The sequence below is a fragment of the Bos indicus genome, chromosome 6 (genome assembly GCF_029378745.1).
Source record: "Bos indicus isolate NIAB-ARS_2022 breed Sahiwal x Tharparkar chromosome 6, NIAB-ARS_B.indTharparkar_mat_pri_1.0, whole genome shotgun sequence".
In the NCBI taxonomy this organism is placed as follows: domain Eukaryota; kingdom Metazoa; phylum Chordata; class Mammalia; order Artiodactyla; family Bovidae; genus Bos; species Bos indicus.
In genome coordinates, this window is record NC_091765.1 from 30,093,944 (window position 1) to 30,113,326 (window position 19,383).

Below are 19,383 nucleotides of genomic sequence, written 5' to 3' on the forward strand. Positions count from 1 at the left end.
TTGCCTTTCATTTTTGCAAAGGCTTAAATCCTAATATAAATAGACCAGAAGTTAATAGAGAGCAAGGTTATATTGGGGTAAGTTTAAAAACACTACAGGGAGAAACATACATCAGTGTCAATGTAAGTAATTTCTGTCCCACTATCCTAGGAGTGCAATTCTGACTGTCCTTTCCTAATAAAGAGGTTTATTAAAAACTCTGAACCTAAAAGGGGAGTTATTTGCATATAGTATGGGCAGTCTCATGTATCATACATTCAATCATGTAAATTGAATTTCTGACAAATGTATACGTGATACTATCCAAACGATGTGTACCATGCTTTACGTACAGAGAAGGCAATGGCACCCCACTCCAGTACTCTTGCCTGGAGAATCCCATGGACAGGGGAGCCTGGTGGGCTGCGGTCCATGGGGTCACTAAGAGTTGGACACAACTGAGCAACTTCATTTTCACTTTTCACTTTCATGCATTGGAGAAGGAAACGGCAACCCACTCCAGTGTTCTTGCCTGCAGAATCCCAGGGACGGGGGAGCCTGATGGGCTGCTGTCTGTGGGGTCGCACAGAGTCAGACATGACTGAAGTGACTTAGCAGCAGCAGTAGCAGCAGCATGCTTTACGTAGTCATTTGTCATGGAATAGGGTTGTCTTTGTATTACTTAGGGTATGTAGTAATCACATACCCTAATCCAGGCTGTAACACGGTAACTCTGTGAAAGATCATATTATGTGAAAAAATAAGAGAAAGATGAAAGAAACACTGAAAATGAAAGCCAGAAATCTAGTTGGTAATTGTGTGACCCTGTTTCTTAGGTGCAGTCATAAGATAGTCAGAGGTAGCCGTTAAAGATTTTATTTCATCCTGCCACATGGTGCTTCCTCAATGATGCTCTGATGTCCCCTCCATGGCCAGATGTGACCCTGCTGAACCCAGGACACCTCACCCCTGCCTCTTCTGGGCCAACGAAGGCTGGCCTTCCATTGGGTTGGCCCCACTAGCCATATCTTTTCATTCACTTCCCTTAAACCACCTCAAAAAACTAGTGTGACCTACATTTCGTATTTTTAGGACCATGGTCTCTGAAATTAAATTAATATATTTGGACTTGTTGTTGTTCAGTTGCTAAGGTGTGTCTGACTCTTTGCAACCCCAAGAACTGGCACATGCCAGACTTCGCTGTCCTTCACTCTCTCCTGGAGTGTGCTCTAACTCATGTCCATTGAGTCAGTGATACCATCCAACCATCTCTTCCTCTGTTTTCCTTGTCCTCTTGCCCTCAGTCGTTCCCACTGTCAGGATCTTTTCCAGTGAGTTAGCTCTTCACATCAGGTGGCCAAAGTATTGAAGCTTCAGCATCAGTCCTTCCAGAGAATATTCAGGACTAATTTTCTTTAGGATCAACTGGTTTGATCGCCTTGCTGTCCAAGGGACTCTTAAGAGTCTTCTCCAGCACCACAACTCGAAAGCATGGGTTCTTCGGTGCTCAGTCTTCATTATGGTCCAACTCTTATATCCCTACATGATTACTGGAAAATCCATAGCTTTAACTATATGGACCTTAGTTGGCAAAGTGATGTTCCTTCCTTTTAATACGTGGTCTAGGTTTGTCATGGCTATTCTTCCAAGGAGCAAGCATCTTTTAATTCCGTGGCTACAGTCACCATTCACATTGATTTTGGAGCCTAAGAAATTAAAATTTGCCACTGTATCCCCTTTCCCCCCATCTACTTGCCGTGAAGTGATGGGACTGGATGCCATGATCTTAGTTTTCTGAATGTTGAGTTTAAAGCCAGCTTTTTACTCTTCTCTTTCACCCTCATCAAGAGGCTCTTTAGTTTCACTTTGCTTTCTGCCATTAGAGTGGTCTCATCTGCATATCTGAGGTTGTTGATATTCTTCCTGGGAATCTTGATTTCAGCTGGTGATTAATCCAGCCCAGCATTTCACACGATGTACTCTGCATAGAAGTTAAATAAGCAGGGTGACAATATACAGCCTTGATGCACTCCTTTCCTGATTTTGAATCAGTTTGTTGTTCCATGTCCTTTTCTAACTGTTGCCTCTTCGCCTGCTTATAACTTTCTCAGGAGACAGGCAAGGTGGGCTGATATTCTCATCTCTTTAAAAATTTTCCACAGTTTATTGTAATCCATACAAAGGCTTTAACATAGTAAATGAAGCAGAAGTAGATGTTTTTCTGGAATTCTCTAGCTTTTTCTATGATCCTACAGATGTTGGCAATTTGATCTCTGGTTCCTCTGCCTTTTCTAAATCCTGCTTACACATCTGGAAGTTCTTGGTTCATGTACTGTTGAAGCCTAGCTTGAGGGATATTGAGTATTTCCTTGCTAGCAGGAGAAATGACTGCAATTGTATGGCAGTTTGAGCATTCTTTGGCATTGCCTTTATTTGGGATTGGAATGAAAACTGATCTTATCCAGCTCTGTGACCACTGCTGAGTTTTCCAAATTTGCTGGCGTCTTGAGTATAACACTTTAACAGCATCATCTTTTAGAATTAGAAAAAGCTCAGCTGGAAATTCCATAACCTCCACTAGCTTTGTTCATAGTAATGCTTCCTATGTTCCACTTGACTTCACACTTGAGCATGTCTGGCTCTAGGTGAATGACCACACCATTGTGGTTATATGGATCATTTTTATAGTTCTTCTGTGTATTCTCGTCACCTCTTCTAAATCTCTTTTGCTTCTGTTAGGTCCTTGCCATTTCTGTCCTTTATTGTGCCCATATTTGCATGAAATGTCTTCCCTGGTGGCTCAGATGGTAAAGCATTTGCCTGCAATGTGGGAGACCGAGGTTTGATCCCTGGGTCGGAAAGCTCCTCTGGAGAAGGAAATGACAACGCACTCCAGTACTTTTGCCTGGAAAATTCCATGGACAGAGAAGGCTGGTAGGCTGCAGTCCATGGGGTTGCAAAGAGTCGGACATGACTGAGTGGCTTCACTGTCTTTCTTTTGCATGAAATGTTTCCTTGGTATCTCCCATTCTCTTGAAGAAACCTCTGGTGTTGCCCATTTTGTTGTTTTCCTCTATTTCTTTGCATTGTTCACTTAAGAAGGCTTTCTTATCTCTCCTTGGTATTTTCTTAGGTATATCATTCATTTAGTTAGGTATATCTTTCCCTTTTTCCTGTGCCTTTTGCTGCTTTTCTTTTCTCAGCTATTAGTAAGGCCTCCTCATACAACTACTTTGCCTTCTTGCATTTCTTTTTCTTGGAGATGGTTTTGGTCACCACCTCCTGTACAAAGCTACAAACCTCCATCCATAGTTCTTCAGGCATTCCATCCACCAGATCTCACCCCTTGAATCTATTGGTCACCTCCACTGTATAAGGGAGTTGATTTTAGTCATACCTCAATGGTCTAGTGGTGTTCCCTGCTTTCTTCAACATAAGCCTGTATTTTGCAATAAGGGGTTGATAATTTGAGCCATAGTCAGCTCCAGGTCTTATTTCTACTGACTATATAGAGTTTCTCCATCTTTGGGAGCAAAAACATCAGACTGCTTTCAGTATTGACCATGTGCTGATGTCCATGTGTAGAGTCATCTCTTGTATTGTTGGAAGATGGTTTTGCTATGACCAGAACATTCTCTCAGCAAAACTCTGTGAGCCTTTGCCCTGTTTCATTTTGTACTCCAAGGCCAAATTTACCTGTTACTCCAGGTATCTCTTGACTGCCTACTTTTGCATTCTAATCCTCTATTATGAAAAGGTCATCTTTTTAGGGTGTTAGTTCTAGAAGGTGATATATGTCTTCATAGAACCATTCAACTTCAGCTTCTTAGGTATTAGTGGTTGGGGCACAGACTTGGATTACTATGATATTGAATGGTTTGCTGGGAAACGAACCAAGATCATGCTGTCATTGTTTGAGATTGCACCCAAGTACTACATTCTGGACTTTTGTTGACTGTGAGGGTTACTCCATTTCTTCTAAGGGATTCTTGCCCACAGTAGTAGATATAATGGTCACCTGAATTAAATTTGCCCATTCTCATCCATTTTAGTTCAGGGATTCCTAACATGTTGATGTTCACTCTTGCCAACTCCTACTTGACCACATCCAATTTACCTTGATTCAGGGCCCTAACATTCCAGGTTTCTATGCAATATTGTTTTTTTTTTTTAATCAGATCAGATCAGATCAGATCAGTCGCTCAGTCATGTCTGACTCTTTGCGACCCCATGAATCGCAGCATGCCAGGCCTCCCTGTCCATCACCAACTCCCAGAGTTCACTCAGACTCATGTCCATCGAGTCAGTGATGCCATCCAGCCATCTCATCCTCTGGCGTCCTCTTCTCCTCTTGCCCTCAATCCCTCCCAGTATCAGAGTCTTTTCCAATGAGTCAACTCTTCGCATGAGGTGGCCAAAGTACTGGAGTTTCAGCTTTAGCATCATTCCTTCCAAAGAAATCCCAGGGCTGATCTCCTTCAGAATGGACTGGTTGGATCTCCTTGCAGTCCAAGGGACTCTCAAGAGTCTTTTCCAACACCACAATTCAAAAGCATCAGTTCTTCGGCGCTCAGCCTTCTTCACAGTCCAACTCTCACATCCATACATGACCACAGGAAAAACCATAGCCTTGACTAGACGGACCTTTGTTGGCAAAGTAATGTCTCTGCTTTTGAATATGCTATCTAGGTTGGTCATAACTTTCCTTCCAAGGAGTAAGTGTCTTTTAATTTCATGGCTGCAGTCACCATCTGCAGTGATTTTGGAGCCCAAAAAAATAAAGTCTGACACTGTTTCCACTGGTTCCCCATCTATTCCCCATGAAGTGATGGGACCGGATGCCATGATCTTCGTTTTCTGAATGTTGAGCTTTAAGCCAACTTTTTCACTCTCCACTTTCACTTTTATCAAGAGGCTTTTTAGTTCTTCACTTTCTGCCATAAGGGTGGTGTCATCTGCATGTCTGAGGTTATTGATATTTCTCCTGGCAATCTTGATTCCAGCTTGTGTTTCTTCCAGTCCAGCGTTTCTCATGATGTACTTTGCATATAAGTTAAATAAACAGGGTGACAATATACAGCCTTGACGTACTCCTTTTCCTATTTGGAACCAGTCTGTTGTTCCATGTCCAGTTCTAACTGTTGCTTCCTGACCTGCATACGAATTTCTCAAGAGGCAGATCAGGTGGTCTGGTATTCCCATCTCTTTTAGAATTTTCCAGTTTACTGTGATCCACACAGTCAAAGGCTTTGGCATAGTCAATAAAGCAGAAATAGATGTTTTTTTGGAACTCTCTTGCTTTTTCCATGATCCAGTGGATGTTGGCAATTTGATATCTGGTTCCTCTACCTTTTCTAAAACCAGCTTGAAATCTGGAAGTTCATGGTTCACATATTGCTGAAGCCTGGCTTGGAGAATTTTGAGCATTACTTTACTAGCATGTGAGATGAGTGCAATTGTGCAGTAGTTTGAGCATTCTTTGGCATTGCCTTTGTTTGGGATTGGAATGAAAACTGACCTTTTCCAGTCCTGTGGCTAGTGCTGAGTTTTCCAAATTTGCTGGCATATTGAGTGCAGCACTTTCACAGCATCATCTTTCAGGATTTGGAATAGTTCAACTGGAATTCTATAACCTCCACTAGCTTTGTTCATAGTGATGCTTTCTAAGGCCCACTTGACTTCACATTCCAGGATGTCTGGCTCTAGGTCAGTGATCACATCATTGTGATTATCTGGGTCATGAAGATCTTTTTTGTACAGTTCTTCTGTGTATTCTTGCCACCTCTTCTTAATATCTTCTGCTTCTGTTAGGTCCATACCATTTCTGTCCTTTATTGAGCCCATCCATGAATCAAGGCAAATTGGAAGTGGTCAAACAAGAGATGGCAAGAGTGTCAACATTCTAGGAATCAGCGAACTGAAATGGACTGGAATGGGTGAATTTAACTCAGATGACCATTATATCTACTACTGTGGGCAGGAATCCCTCAGAAGAAATGGAGTAGCAATCATGGTCAACAAAAGAGTTTTTTTTTAATAGCATTGGCCATTACTTTCACCAGCAGGCACATCATTTTTTCTGGAGCTATTTCTCTGCTCTTCCCCAGTTGCATATTGGACACCTACCGACCTGGGGAGTTTATCTTCCAATGTCATATCTTTTGCCTTTTGATACTATTCCTAGGGTTCTTGAGGCAAGAATACTGAAGTGGTTTGCCATTGCCTTCTCCAGTGGACCACGTTCTGTCAGAACTCTCTGCCATAACCCATCCATCTTGGGTGGCGCTGCATGGCATGGCTTATAGCCTCATTGATCACAAGGCTGTGATCCATGTGATCCTTTTGGTTAGCTTTCTGTGGTTTTCGCTCTGGAGGCTGTGGGATTGTAGTTCTTGCTTCTTTTGTCTGCTCGCTGATGCATGAGGATAAGAGGCTTGTACAAGCTTCCTGATGGGAGGGACTGGCTGTGGGGAAAACTGGGTCTTGCTCTGATGGGCCGGGCCATGCTTGGTAAATCTTTAATTTTCCAATTCGTACATGTAATACATGCATTAGATAATGACAACAAATGTGTTTTCTCTGCTTGGTGTGTGGAAGGAAGTGTAGGGTCAAAGGAAAGCTTAAGTCAGGCCGACTGACTTGATTGGTCCCATCGCTCATCACCTGGTCACTGACTTTGATCTCTTTGGTATGTCACTTGGTCTGTATCAGGGACACTTAAGGGATTCAAGGAGACCAAAGTTATTAAATTTGCTGGCACAAAATAGTCACTCAGTAATGTTAAGCGTCCCTAGGTGGGCATTTAAATTATAATGGCATTTTGAGGACAATGGCTCAGAGAAGATCTTAACTGTAATTGTGATCTAATTGTGTGTGAGTGTCAGGTTTCGTAGCAGGGTGGCTGGTCAGCTACTTAAGGACCAGTTTCCTTTTGGTGTCTCCAAGTTATGCCATCTTTTTATCTTCTCATGACACTTGGCCCTGGCCCTATCATATATTTCTGAAATGACCTGCAAAGTTGAATTTATGTTGGAGAGAAGGGGAGGAAAGAGAGAAGAGGAAGTATAAGTTGTGGAAGATGGAATACTGGCTCCTCCAGGACATCTGCACACCAGGTTCAGAACCTGTGGAGATGTTACCTTACATGGCACAGGGAGACTTTATAAGTGTTGTTGTAAGTACAGACCTAGAGATGGAGAGATTAGCCTAAATTATCAGGACAGGTCTCATGTAATTACTGAGTGGCTAAAAGGGGAACCTTTCCCAGCTATGGTCAAAGGGAGACAGGACCATGGAAGAAGGAGCAGAGATATGCCATTGCTGGCTTTGAAGGAGGAGGAAGGGGACCATAAGCCAAAGAATGTGGGCAACTCTAGAAGATGGAAAAGACAGGAAAGCAAATTCTTTCATAGAGCTTCCAGAAATGCAAGCAGCCTTACCACCACATTGATTTTAATGCAGTGGTACCTGCCTCAGACTTCCAGCCCACAGAAATGTAAGGAAACAAATTTGTGTTGTTTAAGTCACTAGTGAAAGTGTTAGTTGCTCAGTCATGTCCAACTCTTTGCGACCCCATGTGTTCCCACCAGCCTCCTCTGTCCATGGAATTCTCTAGGCAAGAATACTGGAGTGGGTAGCCATGCCCTCCTCCGAGGGATCTTCCCAACCCAGGGATCAGACCCGGGTCTCCTACATTGCAGGTGGACTCTTTACTGTCTGAGGCACCAGGGAAGCCCTTAGACACTAAGCTTATAGTAATTTCTTATTGCAGAAAACAAGAAACTACCTAGAAGTTAAAAAACAAATGTTCAGGGGTGCAAAGAAATACAAGGCGGCTCCAGAAGTTCTAGAACAACCTAAAAAGTCCTATCCCTAATACATAGATGTGTGAGACCAATTTTTCCTTAGAAATAAGCCCAGAGGTAGATAAGCAACATGGCCACTTCCCTGAGTGCTGCCCTGCGGCATTTTCTTTAAGGGTGTCACAAACCGGCCTGACTGGGCAGCTGGAAGCGGCAGCTCAGACCAGGCATCCGTGGCAACAGCAGCTGCGGGAGCAGCAGGCAGAGCCCAGAAATGAGGAGACTTGACGGGAAGTGTGTGCATGTGGTCACCCGAGTCCAACCTTGTTATTATTAGGGATGAGGCATGGCAGACAGACTCGGGGGGGAGCACAGAGCTCCCCAGCGTGCGCACAGACAGAGCAGCAGTGCCGCTGGGCGTGACAGTGACCCGAGGCAGGCGGGGGAGGCCGGCTGACAGTCAGATGTTCCCTCTGCCGGCTCTGCAGCCAGAGGAGAAGGCAGCCCACGGGGAGCTGAGCTTGGTGTCGCTAGAAAGCTGGCAGGGCACGGGGGAGGGGGACAGCCTTCTGCTTTGGAAGACCCCAGGCCCGAGGCTGGAAGGCAGAGGAGATAGCCTCGAGCAAAGAGAGAGAGTCCTCATCCCTGGATGACAGGGGTCATTTCCAGCACAGGATGAAAGAGTGAATAGGACCAAGGTGAGCTGCATAAAAGCTGGTGAGAGATGGGATTTTTTAAAACACCAGGCAGCACAGTACTTGAGGGCTTGTCTTTTGAGCTTCAATGTATGTGAGGCTCTGAACACCTGCTGGTTTGTTCGTGGTGCCTGGGTAGCCCTGAGTCCATGTGGCAGAAGCCTGGGCGTGGGTCTCCTGCTGCACAGCTCAGTCTTCCATGCTCGGTCTAGCGCCCTCCCTGCAGAGAGTGTGCAGTGAGAGTCCCTCTCCACGGAGTCATAGAGCCAAACCAAACCAAACTGAAGCCTCCTGGCATGCAAGGCTGGCTGCTGCTCCATTTGCCACCCTTTGTGCTCTTGACCTGCATGGAAATCTTAGTAATATCCCCACGAGAGCTATGTCCACCTGCCCAGGTGCCAGGCATTGCCCCCAGGCCCCTTGGCAGCAGTGACTACAGCCAGTTCAGGCCTCTGCACTTCCATCTAGAATAAAGAATGTGTGGACCACTCACATCCAGACAGTACCAAGAAAGAAGCAAGACAAAAAGAAGCAAAGCCTTGATCTAACCTCCTCCAACCTTCTTTTCCAGAAGAGATTTTAATGTGTTATGTGGGATTTACGTTGCATCATGTGTTTCTTCCTTCCTGTGCTGTGTGCTCAGTCACTTAGTCGTCTCCGACTCTTTGCGATCCCATAGACTGTAGCCCACCAGGCTTCTCAGTCCATGGGATTTTTCAGGCAAGGATATTGGAGTGGGCTGCCATTTCCTCCTCCAGGGAATCTTCATGACCCAGGGATTGAACCTTCATCTCTTGCATTGGCAGGCAGATTCTTTACAACTGAGCCACTTGGGAAGCCCATAAAGATTTCTAAGAAAAGGAGAGGAGAGATAGGAGGATCACTGGAGAGAAAACAGGGAGAGAGAGAGAGAAGCTAAAGGCTGGGTAACCCACAAATTGGATTGGATTCCTGAGAAACTGGAGGTTAAAACAGGCGCCTTCAAGGAAGGAGGCTCAGCTTAAAGCAGTGGTGTGAGAGAGGAGGCTACACCTTGAGCAGGACGGGGATCTGAGCACAGGTGTTGGGAAGACAAGAGTGAGCGCTGGGTGTGAGGGCAAAGCCAGGGTCCCAGCTCCTCACACAGTTCCTGGTCCAAAGTCACCACTTTGCCCTAAGATCGAGACTTACCACATTCCTGAGCGTGTACTTCCAGGTGAGGGTAGGCAGCGGTATCCCGGAGGCTCTCGTGTGCACTGGCTGTGAGGCTGATGTTTGGCCCACTGCAAAGGACCCACAGGAGGAGGAGGAGGGACTGCAGCAGCAGGGAGGCAGGCAGGTCCAGCCCAGGAGTGAGGCAGAGTGAAGAGCTGTGGCCTTAAGGACATCGAGGTTAGGAGTTGTAGGACTCCTCCCCCACACCTTCATGGGGGCAGATCCTATCTGCAAAGAGCCAGGGAGAGCTGGTTACAGGCCAGAGGGGCTCCCTTCATACGCACAGACCTTTAAAACAGCTTGGATTTATTGTGGCTCTTAAGTGGCCCAGAATAATGGCTTAGCATGGATAATGTCTTGGTTTAATTGGTATTGTGAAAGCCGATAGTTTCTAGCGTGGAATCCCTTGTCTCTGCCTTTCGAACAATCCCTCCCAGGCTCCCTGAATCAATACAGCCGTCACGTGGGGCTGGCGAGGAGCCTGCTTTGGGATGGCCACCACACTGGGAAGCAGCTGTCCCACGGGACTGCCCAGATCCCTGGGTTCCAGCTCCCTGCAGCACGGGGTTCATGTGAGTGTTCCTGTGGAAGGACGGGCTAGAGACTTTCTGTTGCCAACTGACCCCTGCGAGAGTCTCTCCCGGTTAAGTTGGAGGGGTGGAGACGGAACTGACAAAGGCGAGCAGAAAGTGACCCCTTTTACAGAAGCAGAGCCCCAACAAGGCCCTGAGGTGGGGATGCTGCTAGAATGGAGGACGGCCTTTGCAGAGGAAGGTGACATTTATATCTCTAAGAAAAACGAGCCTAGATGATCCTAATCCCCATTACGGCATTTCTTTCCAAGGTCACGATATTTCTCTTAAGTCTTCCTAAATCTTTTGACCTTAAACATATTTCGCTCCTGTCCTTTTTTAAGGTGTGTGGAATATCCTAACCTTTGGGACCCCAAAGCAGCCTGGACCTGGAAGAAGCTGTCTTAGAATTTAGCACACTGTGTTGGGGTTACATGTCTATATGTCGGTCTTCCTCCAGCCAAGGTTCGTGAGTGTGGTTTGCGGCCGGGACAGAGGCTCACTTGTCTGTGTGTCCCAGAGCCTGGCGTGGTTCCTGGCAGGCATACTGAATGAGTGCTCCCAGGAAGGATTGAATGCTCCTCATTCATACGAAGAGGAAAGCATGCTCCTCTAAAACTGTATCTTATTGATTCACATATCTTGTTACTTTTATGGTCTCTTACTTCTCCGTTATCATACATATAATAACCAAAATGATTTCATGCGGAAGGAATTCAGAGAATCAAGCTTTTTAAAATATAAATTGTATTCGTATTAAATAGGATCAGATAAAAAAATATCTGAAACTCTGACAGTTAAACCATAACAGTATGGAACAAAACCCTGATTAGCCTATCCACTGGGCTTGCCTCTTCTGTTTTCTGACATAACATTTATATATGGGAATTGCTGTAGGTGGCAAATCATTTCTGTCTCATGTGTAGCTTTAGACGATTTTATTTTTCAAGGAGCTGTTTTATTAATTGATTATATCTTTAATTCACACTTTAATACTTTTCATTTGCACTTTGGTTATTTTCTTCTCCTTTATTTTGTGTTTTTTTGAAGTTGCACAACCTGGGTATGATGATACCAGTTGCTACTTTTCAGAAAGTGAAAAGTGAAAGTGAAGGTCACTCAGTCGTGTCCAGCTCTTTGTGACACCATGGACTATATGGTCCATGGAATTCTCCAGGCCAGAATACTGGAGTGGGTAGCTGTTTCTTCTCCAGCCAAAAAAATGTCAACTTTAAGTTTGGTAAGGATTCATCTTACTGAATCATCTACTCCTGGGCTGATTTCTCCCAGAGTACTGGTGGAGGGACAGCTGCCCCCACCAGCAGTCTCCAAAATGGGCTTCTCAGCCCCAGGCCAGTGAGACTTTGGGCACAAAAATAGACAATATGGGGACTTCTGTGTCTATTCATCTCAGCTCATCCTTTTAACTTTAGATATATTTTACAACATATTAACATACTGATGTATTAACATAAGTATTATATATAATTTGTAAAGAAACATAAAATGCATGCTTAATGTTTTGACTGATGGTGTATGCAGTCAAAGATGTTCAGAAACCTTGCTCCAAACATGGATGTGTCCTGGTGGGCAGTTCACCTCTCACCAGGGCTCCTGTTCAACTGAACAGGGCAGAATAGGCAGGTTCCTCTCAGTTCTGGGTAGCAGCTTTGTGTCACTCCTGGTTAGTGGAGAGGTGGAGAAATTAACAGTGTGGAGAGAGTGTGTTCTCTGGCACCATATTCTTTAAAATGGCAATTTACCTAGTGCTTCTTCTCAAAAGAGGGCTTGAGCCAAGCCAGTCTCTCCTCACTGGGAGAGCGCTTTACCTTGAGATTCAAGGTCAATGCTGAACAAGCCAAGGACTGAGCTTTGTCCTTGGGCTGCCTCCTACTCAGACCCTGCAGTCACAATGTGGTGCTGTATTAGATTTATTGACCTCAAGGTCATGACCAATAGGCAGTCTAGGTTTTTTTTTTTACCAGTGGTCCTCCCTGCCAAGAAAGCTGATCATGTTCTCCATCTCCTCTGACAGTCCGTGTGGATTGTAGGAATGGGGTGTGGATTATACATTGTTGGGTACAATTACCTCCTGGAATACAATGCATCTTCTTCTAGACATCCCAGGGAGATAATTTGGACATAATGAAGATCTATAGTAATCAGATAATTACTATCGATTGCTCTTTAGATGTCTTGATGAGGTAATTAGGGTGTACTGGAAAGAAGCTAAAACTGATTGATTGGCATGACCGTAATCTCAAAGATTTCTAATTATGTTGCTTTTCTTCTAATGGCTTATAAACAAACATCATTTTAGCTTTAGAATTTGTCAGGTGCCAGGTTCACTGGGAACGTCAGCCTTCTCTATTATGCTAACTAGACACCGAACATGATCAACATAAGCTCATTATGCCTTCCTGCTGAAGCAGAAGAAACTGCAGTTAACTCTCACTTTTCTTATGCATCTTCATTTCCACATGGCCAGATTCCTGTTGAGGAATGGCGTGTGAAGTGTGGTGGGAGGGTGTTCCGTGGGGAGTGTGTGTGACTCTGGACTGAGCCAATCTGGAGCCCTACAGGGGACCCTTCGAGCCTGCCGCACAGCAGAGCCAGGGCACAGTGACACAGGCAGTCTGTCGGGGGGCTGCCTGCTCAGGCTCCTGTCACAAGTAATAGCTGCTCATCAGCCACCAAGGTTGAGTATGTTCAACACTGATGCTCTCAAGCAGCTAGCCCCCGCCCATCTGTATCAATGTGCTATTACTTCATCTCTTCCATTACACACTAATTAGAGGAGTCCCTGCCTGAGACCACATTCCACATTCCCCTAACATTCCCTGCTGTAACATACCTTATAGCACCTTTCAGCAGCTTGCGTTGTGCAGGATAGTGACCTGACTCAAAGATGATGGATGTTAAGGACCACTAAAGGAGCAGTTGGAGATGAGCTGTTTGCATCTAATCAATGATGTGGGTAAGCTCTGCACTTACTGGACTGTAGTTTCCACTGTGACCATCTATCTGTGCAGGAATAGGCTCCCTATATGTGTGTGTGCCATGGGGCCTGACTGATTTCCTGAATTATCAAACTCCAGCTTTCAGATGAAATCTCACCAATGAAGAAAATCGGATTTTGTTTTTATATTGCTATAAAATTATTACCTGAACCCAGAAAAAAGGCCATAAATGCCTATGTATTTGCGCTACTAAAACAGTTAAAGCTTGAGGGGAACAAAATGCACAGGGATGGTTCTGGCGCAGAAGAGACTCAGGATATTTTATTCACTGATAACTTATGGTTTGCTGATGTTTGGATAATTGCAGCTGTAGTTGGAAGTGCTTCATTTACGTCCATTAATGAGCTTGAGGAGTGGAAGTAGATATAGAATTTATGTTGATGTTACATATTTATGGCATAAGAAAAGTTACATAGCAAATTTTTTAATCAGCCATGGGTCTTGAAAAATGAGGTGACTTTTTAAAAAAACTTAATCTGAGTGACTATTTAGATCAATATTTGGTGCTGGAAAATCCTCCTGATCTGTATACTTTTCTCTAATAGAATATTTAATGAGCCTGTTTTAATTTTTTGATACTTAGGAATTGTGTAATGGATAATTTTAAACAGAAATTGTCTTTCTGTAGGTAAGGAAGCTAAAAAAAGATAGGAAAGTGTGCCCAAAACACATTCCAGATTTTTACTTGTTGGCTGGTGTTAACCAATCCAAGATGTGGTTTGTTTTCTAGTTATTTGCCCTTTTCCCTGAAAGTTCATTGAAAATCTACTTTCTTATCTGTTTATATTTCTGTCTGTTTTTTCTTTTATTGGGAGTTCTCCCCATCTGGGGCCCTGATCATTATTTCCCTGTATTTGATTAAATATCCCATTTGTCTGTTGGGAAGTGCAGACTGTACTGAGTGTGCTGCACAAGTGTGCTGTGGCTTGCTGACAGTCCATGGTCCATAGAGACCAGTCACATGCAAACTGGCCAGAGCCTCTGTTGGAGGGTCTCCAGGCTGGAGGATGAGGTCCTGGGGACAGAATGAGGAAGATGCCACGGAGGGATGCCCGTCCGTCATTTGCTTTTGGTTTGGGGCATGTCATTGCAGGAAGTTTTGCAGCTCGAGCGACAGATGGGAGGACAGCTCCTAGAAGAACCTAAGGCTCTTCACTTTAAAGGCAGCACCCACAACCTGCGCCTATCCATTCACGATATTGCCCATTCCCTCTGGAAGAGCAAGTTACTGGCCAAATATCAGGTAAGGTTACCAAGATGAACTGAAGGTTTGAAGACATCTCCAAGAAAGAGAACTGGAATGATTTAGACAGAAGATATTCCATTCCTTGAAAGTAATCTTAACTTCAGTACTCCTCCAAAATAGTTTGGGGTTATTTAGGATTTTTGAAAAATCCTCTAGATGTACTAGAGGAAATGCTCTTTTCTCAATTCTTTCAGGTAAGTGTACTATCATTGTTTTACTTTCAATAAATAGACTTCAAGTCCATCATTTCTATTTATTTTCAGAGTAACGTTAACACTGAGTTGATAAACTAGCCTCAAAAGCATTCATAGGAGAAACAGAACATTGGTATCCCACATGACACAGATTAGGCTTCAGGTTGGCTAAGAGAGTGCCTTTACGTTAAAAACTTAGAGGAAACATCATCTTGGAAACTTGGAATAGCAAGTAAAAATAAAACCTGGCCAGGATTTTATTAAATACTAGCATCAGAATACTGGTCCCCTCTGTATATAGCCGTATGAGGGGAAAGTAAGACTCTCTAGAGGTTTCTCACCTCCGCCTCCATCAGCCAGCCCGGGCTCTCAGGAGGCTGCAATGGGCTCCCTAGTCTCAGACCCAGTCCTGGGAGTCACAGACACACTTAGATAAGCAGCACACCCTTGTCTACATGCGTGCACATCCCGTCCCCCATCCGGGGCTGCATCTGCACTGGCTGTGATTTCCTGATGGAAGTCCATGAACGCACTAGAAGGGATAAAGGGAAGATTTGCAGCTGCATCCTTACTCTCAGATGTCTGGTACTTACATATAAATTGTGGGGGAAAAGCCTACTAGTTCACTAACAGTCTTGAGCTTTGATGGGGGCACATGCCAGACTCTTCTGTGTAAGTCAGTCCTTGATTGAGAGACTGGCTTTGACTTGCTCATTAAATCTATTCCTTCCTTTTCCTCTCTTCTCTGATTTTGCAACTGCCATAAATCTTCCCCCTTAATGAACAGTTTTTTTTTTTTTGCAACTGTAAAGGAAAATACTGTTTTAATAATAATAATGATACTTCAAGCTAACTGGCTGAGTTCTCACCATCTGCCAGACTCTCATGTACTTTGATGAATGTCATTTAACCCCCTTCATGCAGGTTTTTCTTTTGCTTATGCACAGGCTTTCGCAGATGAGGAAACAGAAAAGGTTAAGCAGCTTGCCCCGAATCACCAAGTAAACAAGGGGAAGGCATCTCATTTGTATTTAATTTGGCTCCAAGCCTCTGCTCTTAACCAACATGGTCTCCCATTGTGTGTCAACCTTTTTTTCTTTTATTGAAAAAAAGATTGTAGGATGGGCTCTGTGAGGTGATCTAGATTCATAGGAAAGTATGCCTGTTAGAGGCTTGGTGATTTTTAGGCCAAGAGCTTTCATGTGGCAGCTAATCAAGCCTCCAGTTTGCAACTTGTAGTGAATCCTGGCTTTCCTCGTCCTGTGGAGGGCATGGGCATGAAAGGGAACTGGGTCAGTGCATCACCCTTTAGACTTCTTTGCTTTCCTCCGTGGTACCCTGGCAGGGAGTTCTTTTCATGGGCAGTGATTGGAGGGGAGTGGGTTTTATTTGGGGAATTGTCTAAACCTTAAAAAAAAAAAACAAAAAAAACACAATGGATTTTTTATAAATGACAGAAGTGGCAGGCTGGTTAGGTGTATGGGTTCTGGGGCCAAGTCCCTGGCTTTGGACCTCAGCTCTGCCACTTACGAGCTATGGGACTTTGGGTGAGTTATGTAAACATCTCTGGTCCTCAGTCTTTCCATCTGAAAAGGGAGTTGGAATATATTCATGCACAGACCCACAGTGAGGAGTAAAGAAGGCACCGCAATTCACATGTGCGGTACTGAGAGCACCGGGTCCCTCATTTGTGGTTCCCCCTTTTCTGTGCTTCAGGAAATTCCATTCTACCATGTCTGGAGTGGGTCTCAGAGAAACCTCCACTGCACGTTCACTCTGGAAAGATTCAGCCTGAACACAGTGGAGCTGGTCTGCAAACTGTGTGTGCGGCAAGTGGAGGGAGAAGGGCAGATCTTCCAGCTGAACTGCACCGTGTCTGAGGTAAGAGGCGCCCGTGGCACTCACAAGCGAGAGGCACAAAGCATCTCAGTGCGACCTGGGGGAGTCCTGGGGGGCCGGCTCGTTCACAAGACAGTGCTTTTAATGAACACAGGGAGGTACCGATACACGAAAGTGCAGTAGAGGCTCCTTTTCAAAAAACAAGACTTTTCTAGTTCGTGACATGCATTTAAGGACTTCTTACACACATCTGAACTTCAGCCATAAGGATTAACTCGTGTGCACAAACAGTAACTTTCCCAAAGCACCCCCACTGTCCCTGTTCCCCTGGATCCACTGACGCTCTTCCTGTTGGTTCTGCTGCTTTCTTCCGGATGCACCTGCCTTTGCCCAGCTGTGCGCCGCCCACCGCCTCCTTTCCTTTCTTCTCCATGTTGAAAGGAGAAAGCTCTGGGTGTGCTTGCTGTCTTATACCTCACCCTCCAAAGAGAAGAAGAGATGCCCCTCTCCCCAGTGTGACAGAGTCCAGAAACAGAAGGTAAACCAGGCATCTCCTCCAGCGGCCCTCTCTCCATCTTTCCTCGCTGTGATCCTCACGTGCTTCAGGTGGGACCTTTTAGAATGTCTGTATCTCAGAAATAACAATCATTGCTGCTATTTAAAACTTCCCTGGGTGGAAAGAAGGGGTGCTCATGACCTTCCTGGTTACCTGGGACCTCAGGGTTTGGAGTTAGGACAGTGGAAACCCTTCAGGCCGAAGGCACGAGAGAGGACCAGATGAAAGGAAGGGGCAGCCCCTTCTGGGGCCTGCAGAACGGGGCTTGGTGCTGCTTCGTGAGCCACAGCACGAAACCGCTATCTTTTAGAACTACGGTATCTGATTTAAAAGACCCCTCTCCCTTGCCGGCTCATGCGTGGTGACGAACAACATGTCACCTCATGTTCGGGGTGTCTCTCTCTGTGTGTCGTATTCAAGGATGGTCTTCCTTAGCAAACCGAGGTGGGAAGCGCATTGGCCCCGCCGCATCCTCCTTTCCCACAGCCCTCTGAGCTGCGGTCATCATTTCCTCCCGCAGTTTCATGAGACTTTTGACTCATAAACAACTTCAGTCACAGACCTCGGTGACATTCATAAGGCATGATCTCGGTGTCAGGGCGCCATGGCAACCGCCCAGCCTTCTGACAGGCCGGCCTATCGCCTGGGCCCAGAGCACCACTCCTGCTGGCTCGGGAGGGTGTTTTCACTTTCCAGGCCCAGCAGGTCTGCAAAGTTCAATAACCACCCAGCTCCAGGGACAACAAAGGCTGCGGAATTTTGGAGCGGGGTGAGGAGGTCTGCGCCTTTGATGCTTGCTTTCTGTTCAGCCTGAGCATCGGCTGTGTGATGAAAAGGTGGATCAGCTGCGGCCGCAAATGAAAGGGCGCCGTGCAGGGCTCTACTCCCGCTGAGGAGACAGTGTCGCCTAGTGTGATCACAGTTTAAGGACTTTCTTTCTTGTGCCAACAGAGAGGAAAGATGGTTTCTTTTGCAACCCGGTGGCTGTCAGCTCCGAGAGGCCCACCCTTCAAGTCCCCTCAGAGGCCTGTGACAGACCAGCACAGTGAACAGGGGTGGGGGAGTGTGTGTGCAGAAAGGCCCCAAGTCAGGTGACTTTGGGGATTAGGGGGCACACGGCTGCTCTTCCTTCTGGGTCACTGAGTCCCACCGCTGCTGTTAGCATCTGAATGCTGTGCAAGCGGGCTGGTACTGACGTTGGGAGCCAGCCTGTACACTGGGGAACAATTGGCTCTGGAGTGCCCTAAGCCCTGGATCCTCATCAAAAGCTCGAGGTGGGGTCCCCTGTGACTGACAAGCCATAACCAACCAGAGAAAGGGCTCCATGGGTGGTGTCTGTCTGCTGGATGGGGCTCCCCCCTAGGGTCACATGACAAGTTGGCGGGTGGGCTGGGGTTGCAGTTCCAGTGTCCCATCTCCCAAGAAGGAGCTGACTTTCTAGGACTGTGCCGCTCCCCCCGTGCTCCTTTCTAAAGCCACTCAGCCCTCGGGCCTCTCCAGCCAGGTGGAGGACCTGCTGACCCCCAGGGAGACCCAGCTGTCCTGGACATAGACCAAGGTGATGACAGGAGTTGGATGGTTGTTCCTCTCTGGGTGCCTCCTTACCTAGGAGGAAGCGATTCCTTCCTTACCTAGAGATAAAGTTTAAGAATGAAAATGCCTGGCAGGGTATGGGGATGAATGAGTGTCAAAATGTAAATGACGGTAAGAGGGTTCTTAGAGGAACCAGGGAAGTAAGAAAGGGGAAGGTGCCCACCAAGAGAGAAAAAAGTAAAAGAGGAATTTCAGTCTCTTCAGGACTTTTAACTATAAAAACAAAGACATTATAACTGTTGACCCACAGCACTTCTGTGTACACCGAGAACAGTGTCAGCATCCAAAGCTTCACTCTGCTACAGCCATCCTATTTACCTCTTCTGTTTTCTATAATCTGTTCAAAAGGACGCTTGGGGAAATCTAGTTTTTCTAAGTGACTTCCCGAAGAGTCAGAATACAGGAGTGGAAAGTTACTTCTCCTGTGGACTGTTGAAATGTAGGCCATAGCAGCTGTTTGGTTAATGGTGAAAAATCATATGTTTAAGAGAATCGTAACGTCAAAGGCAGATGGTACCAATATCATAAACAATTATTGTAATAAGCGTTATGTGAGAGTAAACTCTACTTTCACCTGGAAGTAAAGGAAGAAATAATAGCAACAGAAATTAGTAGGTGAAATTTAAATGTAAATGTATGTATTTTCTTTTATCTCCAAGGCTGTTGTCAGCCATCTGATAAGAGAGACAAGAT

At 45.4% G+C, this 19,383-nt stretch overlaps 1 protein-coding gene across 2 annotated transcripts in view; it reads left to right on the forward strand.

The window, feature by feature from the left end:
- The window catches only part of UNC5C (unc-5 netrin receptor C), a 426,767-nt gene that overhangs the window by 399,688 nt on the left and 7,696 nt on the right, over positions 1–19,383 (forward strand). For both annotated transcript variants that reach the window (XM_070790840.1, XM_070790841.1), the window contains 2 exons: positions 14,356–14,505; positions 16,419–16,583. In XM_070790840.1, coding sequence (XP_070646941.1) covers positions 14,356–14,505; positions 16,419–16,583 — 315 coding nt within the window. The remainder of the gene's footprint in view (positions 1–14,355; positions 14,506–16,418; positions 16,584–19,383) is intronic.